Source organism: Micropterus dolomieu, linkage group LG22 (genome assembly GCF_021292245.1).
Source record: "Micropterus dolomieu isolate WLL.071019.BEF.003 ecotype Adirondacks linkage group LG22, ASM2129224v1, whole genome shotgun sequence".
Lineage (NCBI taxonomy): Eukaryota > Metazoa > Chordata > Actinopteri > Centrarchiformes > Centrarchidae > Micropterus > Micropterus dolomieu.
This window is the reverse complement of record NC_060171.1, coordinates 2,263,943-2,279,067: the sequence shown is the minus strand read 5'-3', so window position 1 is coordinate 2,279,067 and position 15,125 is coordinate 2,263,943. Positions and strand designations below refer to the sequence as shown.

General features: G+C 41.8%; 1 protein-coding gene across 7 annotated transcripts; it reads right to left on the bottom strand.

The window, feature by feature from the left end:
* Window positions 1-1,516: 1,516 nt before the first annotated feature.
* On the bottom strand, window positions 1,517-14,447 carry LOC123962219 (CD59 glycoprotein-like). Of its 7 annotated transcripts, none has more exons than XM_046038242.1 (4): window positions 7,316-7,894; window positions 3,130-3,231; window positions 1,810-2,032; window positions 1,517-1,643 (listed from the first exon to the last, which is right to left on the bottom strand). In XM_046038242.1, exons 1-3 carry the CDS (start codon window positions 7,551-7,553, stop codon window positions 1,833-1,835), a joined length of 540 nt encoding a protein of 179 aa, XP_045894198.1. In that variant the 5' UTR covers window positions 7,554-7,894; the 3' UTR covers window positions 1,517-1,643; window positions 1,810-1,832. The 7 variants fall into 7 exon arrangements, with proteins under 7 accessions (XP_045894198.1, XP_045894203.1, XP_045894201.1 ...); XM_046038247.1 differs by lacking the exon at window positions 1,517-1,643 and adding an exon at window positions 14,297-14,447 and having other exon boundaries at window positions 1,683-2,032; window positions 7,316-7,379; XM_046038245.1 differs by lacking the exon at window positions 1,517-1,643 and adding an exon at window positions 13,825-13,884 and having other exon boundaries at window positions 1,683-2,032; window positions 7,316-7,379.
* Window positions 14,448-15,125: the final 678 nt, after the last annotated feature.

Here is a 15,125-nt window from a genome sequence, read left to right as displayed (position 1 = left end):
CCACAGAGACACAAAACAACCACAAAGAGACACAAAATGACCAAAGAGACATAAAACAACCACAAAGAGACACAAAGTGACACAAAATGACCACAAAGTGACACAAAATGACCACAAAGAGACAAAATGACCACAGAGACACAAAACAACCACAAAGAGACACAAAATGACCAAAGAGACATAAAACAACCACAAAGAGACACAAAGTGACACAAAATGACCACAAAGAGACAAAATGACCACAGAGACACAAAACAACCACAAAGAGACACAAAATGACCAAAGAGACATAAAACAACCACAAAGAGACACAAAGTGACACAAAATGACCACAAAGTGACACAAAATGACCACAAAGAGACAAAATGACCACAGAGACACAAAACGACCACACAATAAGACACAAAGACACAGCAGCAGCTTCAGATCAGCTATGTGGATCAATAGCCAGTAGGCACACATCCTACTGAGCCTGTGAAACGGTCTCTTCATAGCTAATTTGTTGAAGAGAATAAAAAAGACTTTCGCCCAAAACCCTCCATCTTCACCATCGCTGTACTTCGTTCGTCTCTAGTAGAACTTTCTTCTTTAGCCGAATCTTCTGCAGCTGCAGAGTAGACAATGCTTCCTGTTTACACCAGCATGCACATGCCCAGTGTACGTGAACGGTCACATGATGTGTGTTTTCAGTTGTTTTAATACAGACGGAGATTAGTTGTATGTGGCTAAAACGCTGGAGTGGATGGAGCCTTAAATTGACAGATGTTTACAAAAGTTCATAATAAACCAGCAGCAATTTAATTTTTTCCCCTTCCTGTACCGAGGTACATACCGAACTGAGATTTTTGTGTACCGTTAACTGACATGTATGAAAGTATGGCCGCTTGGGGCTTCCATACTGCAGAAAGAACTGACGCAGCTTCAAGATCAGAACATTATAGGCAAAGCCATCACCTCAAACCGGGTCTCTGTTACCATATTAGGATAATCTCCATCAGTTGTCCAGTAAATCCTGAAACCAGCAATCAATCCCTCTCACGTTTGGCCAGACTGCACCAAGTGCTGCATTTCATCAGGTCAACCTTGAGTTTTTGGTTTGACTCACTGGTTTGGGATTTGGGTTAGATTATCAATCAATATCCACAAAGTCAGTATGTGTGCTCTGGGTGTGCGTAGTTCACTGAAACATGTAACTGGCCCTAAACACTAAATGTGTGTGTGTCACTAAGTGTGCTGAACCAAAGTGCGATTTCTTCAGTTACATTATCAAAATTGTCATAGACCAACATTAGCTTCCACAATGGCAGCAGGATGCTATAACCAGGTTTTAATATAAAAACATGAAATGATGTCATGATAATAATTTGAAAGCTACTCTGATTAAAATGCTGATTGATCAGAGAGTCTGATTTATAGAAATCCGAGCGATGATGATGTAATGACCTTGTAGTCAGGCGGTAGTTTCCCTTGATGGGAAGTTTTGTTGAGGTTTAAATCATCGTTAAATAGATCTGAGTTGTTTCCAGGAAGACACCAGAACGTGAATTTATTTTCAGCCTGTGTTGGACAGTGGCAGCTGCAGACAGAGGCTGGACAGGTGAGGCTCCACCAGGTGAGACGCCGGGGCGCCTCAGAACCTGAGTCTGATAAAAAAAATACAACACAACAACTATGTTTTTTTTTCTTCTTATATTTATTGTTAATTGTTGTATAAAGTATGACATTGAAAATTAGCAAATGCGCTGAAAAAGTCACTCTTATCGACCTGAGAGGCGACTAACACAAACAGATTAGTTCATGTTAACTTACTAACTACTGTAACGGGCAGCTGCTCAGAACCAACACCACCAAACACTCAGCAGGGAACCCGCCAGGGCCAGGACGGGCGTCGCTGTGGTAACGGCGTTGCCGGAGTTGCACAGGTTGCTGCTGCAGCAGCGGTAGGTGAAGCCGGAGATCGCCGGGAACATCTGGGAGAGGCGGGAGTTATCGCAGTAGGTGTACCTGATGCACTGACGGATGGTCTTCCCACCTGCAGACAAAACAACACACAATGAGGACAAACCACCGAGAAAATACTGCGATAAACAGAAATGCTTTTTTGTTTTTACTTTTAAAGAAGTAAAAAATTATGCCTCTAAACTTTTGTTCCCCAATATATTTAATTTAGAAATGTGTCCCCAGGCATCAAAGGTGATTCAGTGAAACTCAATGTTGGTAAAAAACTAAAAGCTTTACTAAAAGCTAGTGGTATAAATACACATAAAGTTATTCAACCGCAATTTATATCATAATTTTAAATAAAACATATAAAATAAGGTAGAATCTAAAAATGACTGGACAATAAAACACTAACAATAATTATCAGGATACAATTTTTTTTTTAATAACAACAAATGTTCAATAAACGTTTGATTTTTTTCACTGGAATCATTCAGGAATTAGGACTTATTTTCTTAAGGTGTTTATTTTGTTGTAGGAAAAAGGAGTGAAAAAAGCTTTTACTTAATTTTCCTCCTGGATATTTGTTGACAAAGATTTTATCAGAATAGTTCTGAATGTTCTGCCTCAGATTTGTTTCTGCCTCTTTTTTGTGTGAAAAGATTTACAAGAAATATATAATTCCAATCTGGCTAAAAGTATTTCCAACATCTTATTTTGTTGGAAAATGTCTAGTTTTCTGAGAATAAAAGGATCTTACAGTAGACGACGATTTTGGGGGCCCGCCACGTGGTGGGTGGGACATGGTACTATAACTTAAATAGCTCAAAATGGCTTCCAAATATCTGTCCACTGTGGTGGACGTCATGCATTTAAAGGGTTAAAATCCTCAAACCACGAGAGAGTTTACGGCACTCAGTAAAAGTAAATGTTAAGTTACAGCACAAACTTCTGATTATTGTCATCATCGAGCATCATTTTCCCTGCAGGCGGTTACCGTAGCGTTAGCAACAAGCTATCTAATCCACAGAGAGTTGATGTAGAGAAGCAGGGGGACACCAGAGGGAAAACTTTCCTTCAGAATCATAACAGCACTTTCTGCCAGACGGACTGAACAACAATGTAGTATTGTTACTGTAGTATTATAACTAAAACTTAGAAAAAACAATAACGCCGTTGGTCACTGACCTCTCTCACTCAGAGAGATGCACGAGTCCTCGTCCGTGCACTCCTGCACGTTCTCACAGCGGCCCGTGTAATCAGAGCACTTGTAGCAGCGAAGTCCAGAACCTGCAGAGGAAGAAGAGACTTTACTTTACTCAGCTCGACCAGCGTTCGCACAGATCGAGTCGAGCGTCACCGACACCTGTTCCAGGTGAGCCGGGAGCTCCGGAGCCGCATCGAACCATCGCCACAAGAATTACGTTCATGTTAAATAATTAGATAAAAGGAACAGAAACTGCTAAACTCCTGCTAAAGTAGCTAGCTTAGCATAAAGGTAGCTACACTACACTGGTCCAAAGGTTTTAGAACAGCCTCCATGTTTGTAGTTCTTCTGTAAATCTAAGTTGTTCAAGTCCTGTGAAAAACCTTAAATGGTAGAAAAATAAGTTAAAAACAGACATTTTCAGATCTAAAATGAACAAATAAATGAAGGAGTTTTGTTCATTATTTCACTGTAGGATCAACTGATGACCAGCTGCTCTGTCTGCCTTCATTAATATTATATAGAATATCTATAAAATATAGTGTAACATGGTGTTTATATATATATATAAATAAATAATATAGCCAGAGAAGATAAACACAAAGTTTAGGTCAGCAAAACTGAGATAAACAGTTTTCAGGGACCAATAATGAGTTAACAACTTCAAGTTATTCTGCAGCAGTGGAAGGAAATCAAACACATTTCTACAGTAATATATATTACAGCTGTGTTTTACTGGCTTGAAATGCATTATCTGTTTGTACATTATAATAAAAAATACATTAGTGTGTTGCTGTAACAGCTGTTAAAGGGAGAGGAGTCAGCTGAGGCCACTTTTCCTTTTGAATAATATATTAATAATTTAAAATATGCCTGCTCACGCAGACAATGCTGCTTTGAAAACATCCCATAATATAAAGACAACATTTCAGAGGGAAACATGTGGAGCTGATAATAACGTTTCTCTTCACTTTGGGAAAACTGAGCTCAGGGGAGCAGAGGGAACAGGACTGAACTCTGCATGAACCAGCACAGACTGATCACACAGGTGAGGCTGATCAGACAGTCACGGAGCACACAGACAGGATGTTTACCAAAATAAAACAGGAAACAGGAAACACCAACATCCCAGAACTGTGACAAACTGTGACCTCGAGTCACCTGTTGAAACACTGTGCAGATCATTTAGGTTTTGTTTTCCATCTCACATTTAAATGTTCCTCAGCAGGAGGTTCCTGTTCTGTGGAAACAGAACCGGCTGGGGACCGTGGACCCGTGGCTGAACGAAATGGAAAATCTGATGCCGAGGGAGTTTGTTGCGTCTGTGGAGGATTCACTGGAGCCTCTGCAGTTTGCATGCAGGAACCAAAGAGGTGTGGATGATGCTGTTCAGGTACACATTCACGCTTACTGTCTGTAGATTTCTGCACGGCTTTGAACACAGCTCCCCCCACATGGTCTTAACTTGTCCTGTTTCTCTGCAGGACAGATCCCTGTGTCGCTGGTTTTTATACATTTGGTCCACCAACAACTGCAGGAGCTCCTGTAGCTGACTGATGGCTCGGTCATAGCGAGGGGAGTGATTCTGCTCAGCGGCCCTACACGCCCGTTCAGACTTAAAGCTGCAGTCGGCAACAACCGAACTAACGATGCAAAACCTTCCATGTCTGCCTCCGCGGCTCGACCACCAAACCCAGAGACAGGAGCTGTTTGGCCTGGAGACCCCATCCTGCGAAGGGCTCGCTCTCCATGGCGAGAACCTCACCAGAACCCCGGTCCCTCTCGCAGCGACCCGTCTTCTCAAAGACGCGTCTCCGACTCTTGGCGGCGCAGGGCAGAGCGTCGCGGTTTCAGAGGCAGCTGGATGAGAGGCTAGTACAACCCGGCCCCCCGGCTCAGAAGTTATTCCCCATTGTTTGTCATCACACCTCTTTGCTTCTCATCGATTTGAAGGCCATGGCATCAAACATACTGAGCAGGAAGCTCTGTGCGGAGACGGGACGTGTTCGGCATGTCCGCATAAGGAGGCAGGGTCAAACCCGGGACTTTCGCTCTGGAGAACAGCGTTCGAGTCCCGTGCGAAACCAAGTAAATGCTGAATTATTTAGAGTTTTAACTTAAACATTACTGAACTCTATCACGTGACTGACATCGTTTACTTACTTTAACCCAAACCATGAGGTTTTCCTGAACCTAACCAAACTGTGACCATTTCACAATGTTAACCACGTTTTGCAGGAAACGCAGGTTGGTTCTGTTCTGTACGCTGTAGTTGGCCGGACGTCGCCGACGGCTTCAGAGCGTTGTTTGGAGAGGACCGGGCAGAGCGTGGGAGTGAAACGCCGCTGGTCGACGGAGAGCTGCTAAACCACAGGAAGAAAGAGGCGGGAGCAGCGCTGCAGCTTTCGGACAAATAAACCCCCGCAGTCTGTCTGGATTCTGCTCTGACAGCTACGCCGTTTACCCTTCAGGAGGAGCTCGGAGTTAACTGCTTTTATTAGATTAGCTTTTTACTTTAGTTTTTAGGATTACAACGTTGATTTCTCTTCACTGGAGCTTCTCAGTAGCTTCCAGTGTTGTTGTCAGCGTCGGTCGGCACAAAGAGCTCTGCTGGACTACTACTACATATTTATATAAAACCAGATAAAACTGGAGAAAAGAGGAAGCTGAACTACCTGCTGAGCCCAGAAAATATGTGTCTTTATTCCAGCTGTCGTTGTACTTAGCATAGCCCTGATCGATCCATTCAGAAAACTAACATTTTAGAAGTTGTTGTGCTGACAGACCTGACAAAGCATGAATTCATATATTTACCAAATCTGCATCAGATTGTTGTTATTTCGGCATCAGTTTGATCCATTTATTGCTATTTAATCACAGTAAAATGTTTACTTTGGGTTCATGCAGCTGGAGTAATCGCAGGTTGTGTTCATTTGCGTTATCGCTTTGTATGTGAACACTCAGCAGTTGTCCAGCAATAAAAGGCTGCTCCTGGCTCTGATTGGTTGTTTTGATTCGTGCAAATGGCATCAGAAGCAGTAGGAGGAGCCAGAGGAACCTGATCACCTGTCTCGTGTTCGCCGTAGGGAAAGTGTCAGCAGAAGTTATTTTTAAGAAAGTTCATACTGCAGCTTTAAGTGTCGGGCTGATTCATAGCTGTAATAAACCTGATGATAAGCTGATTTAAAACGCCAACACAGTGGCAGTGTGTGAAAGAACAACGGCGCCTCCTCCAGAAGCTCAGCTGGTTTGGGGTGACCTACAACAGGTGACAAGAACAGGCTGCAGCGTCCAGTCAGAGTGGCCGGTAAGATGGGAGGCTGGAGATACTTTACAGAGTCCTCTTCTTCCTCTGTGTGGAGAGTTTGAGCTTCCTTAGACTGCCAGGTTGTGGTTTAGATAATCAGCTCTTATGGAGGCACTAAAAGCACTGACCAGGAAAGCAACCCTGCTGGATTAATGGACCTCTAAAACCTTCAGACCTTTCTCCAACATCACTTGGATTTTGCTCTCTCCTTCTGCTGCAGCCGTTCTCCACGTCTCATTGTGATTTCTAGACTACCTCCCTGCACGAATTTACACCCAGCACATTTAGCAAATCTCAGTTTTTTCACAGTGGAAAGATAAATTACTGTAAAATGAAAACAGCTCCTGGTTCCTGAACTATTCTAGTCTTCGTGCAACAAGAGGGTCGTTTGTTCCTGTACATGCGTTTACACTGCTGCAGCTCTCTGGAACAAACCGAGGGGTCTGAAGCTTCTGGTAAAGAAATGGTAGATAAAAAGTTAACTGATTCGAGTTAATTAACATTTAGAGAGCAGGATGTTTAATGCTGATATTAAAGCAAAGTCCTGTATGATCCATAATTCCTGCAGAGTCCAGTCTAATCTGCTGTCTGTTCTCTCAGCAGTAACTTTTTAGACAGAAGCTTCATTAATGATTGAAACAGAAATATTCTTTGGGTTCTGCTGTAGTTTTCAGAGCAGGTCCAGTTTGTCAGACGTCACTCAGCTGCTTTGTTCTCTGCAGTATAACTATATATATAGGATTATAAATGCTGAATAAGGAGTGAGAACAGATTAGGGGTAAATGAATGTAAATGTAAAGTTATTTTTAGGAACACGAGGTTCAGAGGTGTCAGTATGTGATCCGTCCCGGTCCACTCACCCACGTGAAGCATCCCAAAACAAACCAGCAGGAATAATCCGAGGCGGCGCTTCATGTCGTCTCCCTGCAAACGAGAAGGAAAGCTGGAGTGAAAGCAGGCAGGGGAAGGAGTCGGGTCGGAGCAGCAGAGCGTCCGGCTGGGTTCTGAGTCCGATCTGTTCCACTGTGACCCGACGCAGACCGCAGAGAACGGCTCTTTGTCCAGCGGACCACAAAGACTCCCTGTCTGGCCAAACATCCTCCTCCTCCTCCAACAATCACTTGGCTGCTGACTCACTGAGTGTGTGTAGTAGTACACTGTTGGTGTATACTGCTTTTCTTCTATTTAAAAGGTCTTTTCATTCCTCTATAGTCACATCTCTGCTGTGTGTATGGTCACTTCTCAGGGATTAGCTTTTATTCCATCAACAGTGAGCCAACAGAAACTCGAACTCCCGAAATTCTGCAGCTACACCCTGAATATCAGATCTGAGCAGCAGGAGATCCAATCCCATTTATTTACACAGCACATTTTAAATAACATAAAACTTAGACAACACGCTACTGGTGATTCAGAACACAACAAAGCAAAAACGACCAAGCAAAGACCACAAAGCTCTCAGGCTGGATTAAAGGTCAGAGGTCCCCGGCTGAATGATGGTCTACGCTTTCACAGAGGGTTCACAATGTGCTCCATAAAACCTGAATACACCTTAAACACTCTGTAAGAGCTAAGAAAGAAAATAAAAGCATTACTCTCCTGTTATATTTCAAACATGAAATTTCTCTATCTCCACCATCGCGGCTGCCGTCTTGGTTCCAACAGACGTAACTCGGGATTTTCCCTGACAACTTGCAGTGTTATGAAAATAATTGCTCCTGTTGGCTTGTTTTTTGTGGAACTTCCGGGTTCTGATTGATCACACCACCAGAAAAACCATAGATACCTCCTCGTTTCAAGTCTCCGTCTTTCCCGTTGAAATACTGGCATTTTGAGCAAGTCACAGTTTGTCGGTCACAAAATTGTCTCGTTTTTAGCTGAAAGTGAGTAAAAACATTCTTTAAACTGTAACAGACATTTAGTTTAGTTGCTAAACTACAAGTGATCGAATTTTCAATGAATCTGAACGACGACCTTGGGAGTTTTTTTGCCCGCAAAATCTGCTTCCATTGGCTAACAACGTAAGAAGCAGCCAGCGGAGTGTGCTTTAGCCGTGCCGCAGGGTCACACCTTTGGCTTTGACTTCACTGGAAAGTGTTGTGCAATTATTGAACCTATAAACATGGTCTTGGTATCATTTTAAAGGATATTTCAAGCTCTTTCTATCTGTACAATTTGTTTAAGCATTTAACCATGTTGAAAATTTTGTTCACATACCTAATTACAACCTCTAATAAGAGCGCTCTGTGTAAGTTTATTCATTTAAGAATGAAATAACTAGTGTTACTTTCGTCAGACGAAACTAAACAAAACATATTCGTCAATGACCTTTCCCCCCCCCCCCTGACTAAAAGGAGACGAAGACAATGTCCTTAAACACCGATGCGACTATTTTAACAAATGACGAGACTAAAACGTGATCCATAAAACAAAAACGTTAATAAAATCTCTCTCTCTTTGTCAGTGTAAGGAGGAGACAAAATTTTCTCCCTCCCTCTAAAAATTTTTACTTGAACAGTCTTTTCAGTCAGCTGTGTTTTTTTTTTCTTCTGCTGGGCGACGAACGTTTTTTCCAAACGGAAACGCTGGTTCCCCTGAACACCCTGCTGTGAACGCATGCGCGCTGCGTTGCCCTGCCTTCTTCACGCCGTTGTGTTTACGAACTTGTGGCCGCTGATTGGGTAACACCTGAGACACGCCCACCACACGGGAGAAAACGCACCTCGAAGCCCGCTGCAGAACGTTGCCAGGAAACATGTCGTTCAATCAGAAAACGTCAACGACCGCAAAACGTTCTGAGATTGAACTCTTGGTGCGCGAGGAAAACGTCACTGTGGTGATGATGAACATGCTCGGGAGAAAGAGGCGTTTTGATATTTGGTCCCATTTCAAAGTCCCAATCCAAGTGTCCCCCCTGAGCCCTGAACCCTCACAGACCTTTTCTTTACTTTAAGAGGCTGCGAGGGCTCAAAATGCTGCGAACAGGAACATGACAGCCTTTTATCACGTGACCCCGACGAAGCTGAAACACGTTGCACACCTTTTGTTTTATGTATGATTTTTAAGTCCTGCAGGCTCTCGCCCCACAGAGTGGAGGAGAGGGAAATGTCAATATATATTTGTCAATAATCAATAAACTATTGTTGCTCAAAACAGCATCATTAAGCAAAAACTAATAAACTAAGTGTGTGATAAGATGATTGCTTTTCCTCTGACTTCATGTGTTCTACGCAGCATCTTAAGTTCAGAAAACTTTCAACAATTTTAACATCAGCTCAGGTGTCGACGCTTGATTGTTTATTGTTTTCTTCTTCTCTTATCAGGCAGATCTGCAGTGATGCTTCTCTCGCTCCAGGGCTTCCCCTGGTAACCCCCGTGTTTCACTTCATGCCACTATGAACTGTGGGAAATTCCCTCAGCCAAAGTCTGCAGAAATGCGGAAGGGTCTTTAAAGTCTGTGAGTGCCTGATTAGATCGGACGGGAAGCAACGTGGTTATAAGATTTCTGGAAAAAAACACCATGAACTTGAAGCGGCACATCGAGGCTGATCACCAGAACTGAGATCAGTTAATGTCTCCTTTGCAATAAAAATGAGAACAAATCTAACGCTCAAATTTTACAAAACATTTTATCTATGTGAGAGATGAGTGAAATAAAGACTAAAATGATAAAAAAAAATATCTCTATTTCCGTTTGAGCAGATTGACCAAAATGCTAATCAAAATTATACTAATGAGTTAGAAAATAATAAAATGACAGTTAATGACTAAAACTAGACTAAAATACTTTTCTTTTTACTATCATCGTATAAAAATACCCAGACTTTTAGTCAACTAAAACCTGATAAAAAAAACTGTATAGAGCAGGATAAATATGACAAAATCAGACATTTGAAACAGGACTGAGACTAAATTTTAAATGGCTGACAAAATTAACACTATTAATAGTATTTTTATGTCACATTTGCAGCTTTAAAAGGTAATTTAACCTCATGTTGCAGTTACTACAAAACACACAAACTCTTGCATTTCTTCATACCAAGCAAACTCTTCCGGGATAACTGCCCTTTAAGACCGATAATGAAGCAGTCTTGCTAGCTTCAACCTTTTTATATCCAGTCTATGGCTTAAACACACTAACAGCATGAAACTGTACAACATTATGAAAAGGAACCACAATGTGACTAAACGTTAAACACCAGATGAAAGGAAACTATTACACACCTTGTGCCCTGATCAGCTGGGTGCTAAACAAACATTCACATAACTGTCCTTACAGCAGACAAACCTTTTTTATTTTTTTATTTTATTTACAGTCTACCTTAAGTACAGTTTCTCTTCCGACTATACACCTTCAAAATAAAAGCCCCGACCTTCAAATCTTAAATAATGGGCCAAAGAATGACCTTACTTTAGAAGAAACCCAGTACAGCGCAGCAGCGGGACTAAAATCTTACAAACCTTACAATTTCCCTGCCTATTTAACTGATGTGTGCAGATGATGATAAATCACGTTCATTACACCAGTTCACGGGGGCCCCATACCACACAACAACCTTTGTAGTCAGGGGTCACTATTCTACAGCAAAAGTGGCAGAAAATCAGACCCACACAATGCTGAACCAGGTCCAAAGACACTATCACAGTCTGCATCATCCTCTCTAATTCCTAATTCTTATCATTTTAAGTTTCAACTTTATTCAGCAAGAAATTCCTTTCCTCTTGCTCATGCTGACTGTAAATGAAGTGTAATCTGCGTTCAGTAAAGCAGCAGGCAGACACTGTTGGAGAGTTGGGAATTTTTAGGGCCCCTGTAAATAATATTAAACAGAGACTGTCTAGACCTGCTCTATATGAGAATCACAATAAGATGCCTTTTGTTAGGAATTGGCGCTACATAAATAAAACTGATGAAATAACACACGTGCATTTTAACATTTACCTGTGCAGGTAAAACTCCACAGAGGAAACAGTATATTCATGCCTTAAATATTCAAGAAACTCGAAATACGATTTCTGACACCCCTAAAATGGGCCGTACCATGATGCACCGGGCAGACAAGACGCTAACGTCAACGTTAGGAAATGGTACGGCCCATTTTAGGGGTGTCAGAAATCGTATTTCGAGTTTCTTGAATATTTAAGGCATGAATATTTTTTTGGACAATGCACATTTGTTGCTTCTATATTTTAAAAGCAGTACATGTTTTTTTTATTGTGCAAATAAAGCTTTCTAAAGGAATTTTCATTTGTTTTATTTTTTTAACTGCAAGCTGCATTTCAGAACGTTTAACAAATGATGCTTTAGGAAAGTGGGGGGACGTGTCCCCAGGGCCCACAGAGTAAATGACAACTCTGTCTCTGTTTCAAGTTATTTGATCAAAGCTATTCTGACATAAGTTGAGTCAAGTCAAATAAGGTGTAGATAAAATCCCATTGTGTTAAAGGTTTACAGGTCTATGTATGTGTATGTATAAAGGGGAGCCTTAAGACAAGCGATTGTTCAAAGAGGAGGATTTTTATAGTTTTTGGCTAAAGTAGTGGAATGCTAGGTTAGTATTTTATGCATCTTACCCCAGTAGCTGGGAAAAATGTCTTTTTCCTAAAAATTATTTGATTAAATACAAATTAATTTGCAACTGTAGCTGTTTATTTTAGTTTAAACTAAGCACAGCCGTCTTCAAGACACAAAAAAAGTCTGCAGTTTCAGATTCATTTTTAAAATTATTTGATTAAGCTACTCAGCGGGATGCCTATAAAGTGTAGAGCTCCACCTTTAAGAGCTGCAACATTAAAGTGAAGAACACGTTATAATTATGATCCAGTTATATAATAGGCGATGTATTATTCTGAAATGGGTCGTTCTGCATTATGAGTACTTTTGCTTTTGGTATTCTTTCTTAAGTAAAATGTTCAATGCAGGGCAGGTTTATGTGAACAGCACACTTCAGCCACAGGGCAATTCAAAGTGCGTTACATAAAAGCAACATAGGGAAGTAGAAAAAAGACTTTTACAAGAGTCAAATAGAAAATAAAAAGGTCAATTTATCTGGTGAACATATTTGTTCACCCGTAGTAAGTTATGAATAATCAGACTTTTCACACTCCATTGTTTTGCTTTTTTGATTTTCATCTCTCACACCGGTCAAACCTTGTACGATATTTATTTCCTCTTATTCGTGATCGTATAGTACTGTACTGTGGTATTACTACTTTTACTGTAGTTCTTCCAGCTCTGAGTGCCGCTCTGTCCTCTCTCTGGTGTGGGAGGCTCTGGCGTTGGATTGGCATTTGTTGTGGCGCTGATGGAATCGCCAAGGCCCGAAATCTGGTTCACAAAAAGCTTTTCTTAAGAAACACTAAACATTTGGCTGTTACTGGGGTACTTTATGTATGTTTTATGTCTTTTCTTGTACATTTGTTTGCTTTTATCTCGTGCAGCCATCTGAAAATCACCTTGTTCTTTGCAAAGCGGTTACCTGTTGCAGTAGGTGACCCAATCAAACTATTTTAAACGACACACTGTGCCAAAGCTCAGGGTCGTGTCCAGCAGCCGAGCGCCGCAGAGTATGATGACACAGAAAAAGTGGTCTTTTCTCTGCAGCGCTTTGCTCGGCTGTGTTTGCATTGTCATGCATCAGTTCCAGGGTGTGACAGACGGGGCTGTCGGCTGCTGCACACAGAGACGCGACTGTATCTGCATCCAGCTGCCGTCTGAGGCCTTTTGTCCAAACATTCGCTTCACGTTTAAACTACTTCACTTTCTCTGCAGTTCACAGTGAAGAACAAATCTGAAAAACTACTAAAGTCCGACACTGACACTACAGCTTTTATCGTGTCCTCTTTCCCGCTACTCTCCACCAGGACGCGTTCTGTAAACATGAGGGTTTATTCTCATTCGCCAGATAAATGAATATGTGAGCGACCTGCGGAAACCTGTGCAGGTTTAGTTGATTCATTACTTCTCTTATGAATAAAAACACAGTGAAAACGTGTTCTGCATTTTTCAGGTTTCATTTGGCCTCTGATGTGTAGAAATAATGATCTTTAATGAGTTTTGGTGACTGAATGCAGCTTAGTTGTTACAGTGGAGTCTGACTTCAGGTCAGTGTCTTGTCTTTAAGCTTGGACCTGCTTATCAAAACATGCACTGCTCTAATGTTTTCTCTGAGCTGACCTGTGAATTACCAGGAACACCAGGGGCCAGTTCAGCGCAGACAAAACGAAGCAAAACGTTTTCAGCGGAAACGGTGGTCCCCTGACCTGCTGTGTACGCAAGCGCACTGCATTTTCCTGCCTTTTTAATCGCCGTTGTTGCAGTTGATTGGGTAACACCTGAGACACGCCCACCAAACGGAAGCAAACATACCTCGAAGCCCGTTGCAGAACGTTGCGCAACGTTGCCAGGAAACATGTTGTTCAATCTGAAAGTGTTGCAAACCGGTGCAAAACGTTTTGAGACTGAACTCGCCCCAGATTTTGTTTCTCTGCTTTAAAACCTGGGAGGGGGAAGGTACAGATCAGAAAAACATTTTATCACCACTGATCAGCCATAACATTATGACCACTGACAGGTGAAATTGATAACGCTCATTATCCCGTTACCATGGCACCTGCCAGTGGGTGTGTCTATCAGGTAGCAGGTGAACATTGTGTCGTCAGAGTTGATGTGGGCAGTGAGAGGATTTGAACGTCTCCAAACTGGCATCAGAACTGGTCCTAGGAAGGAGAAACTATGAACCGGCGACCGGGTCATGGGAATGAGTCTAAGGTGTGGACTATACGCAAAGGTGCAGTTCAAAAGATTTATTAACTCAAAAACCAAACTGAAACATGCTTACGTGAAGGTGCAAGGCAAAGTCCAACACTGAGGTAATCCAACAAAAGTAAATCCAAAGTGACAAGGTAAACAAAGAGCAAATTAGTGTCCACAATGGAAAATCCAAGAACACAGGGAACAAGGCACGGCTGAAGACTAAGTACGTCACAAAGACGGAACAGAACTGAAGGCTTAAGTACACAGGCAAACGAGCAGGGAGGCAAGCACAACTGAAACATATCAGGTAATCATACAACAGGAACAACAAAGCTAGACAAGGACACATGAGACCTGAACAGTACAAAATAAAACAGGAAGTTTTAGGGACAGAGTTATGAAAGTAAAACAGAAAACAGGGAACAACAGCATGACAGAACAAAACCAGGGCAGGGAACAGAGAAAGGACCAAACAGGAAACAGGACTACACAAACATGGAGACAAAGGACTAAGAACTAAGACACAGACACAAGTAGAGAACAGACAGGGCACAGTGATCAGAGGGAGCAGACAGAAACAGAAAGAGACTAGGATGAAACAGTAGACAAGACCAAAATAATAACAAGCACAGAAGTACACAGACCAGGACACAGACCAGGATAGGACAGGAACTAAGAACTGAGGCAAAGAACTAAAACGCAGGACTAAGAACTAAGATAAGAGACAAGACAGATACTAAGTAAAGTTAAACGTGCGAAAAAACTAAAGACTAAACTTAGCTTCAAAACAGAAAAGTCTAAACATTACAAGATCAAATAAAGCTTACAGAAACACAGAACCCAAAACCAACATGGGGAGCAAAGGCCGATCCTACAGACGAGCTGCTGTAGGTCAAACTGCTGAAAGAGTTGAT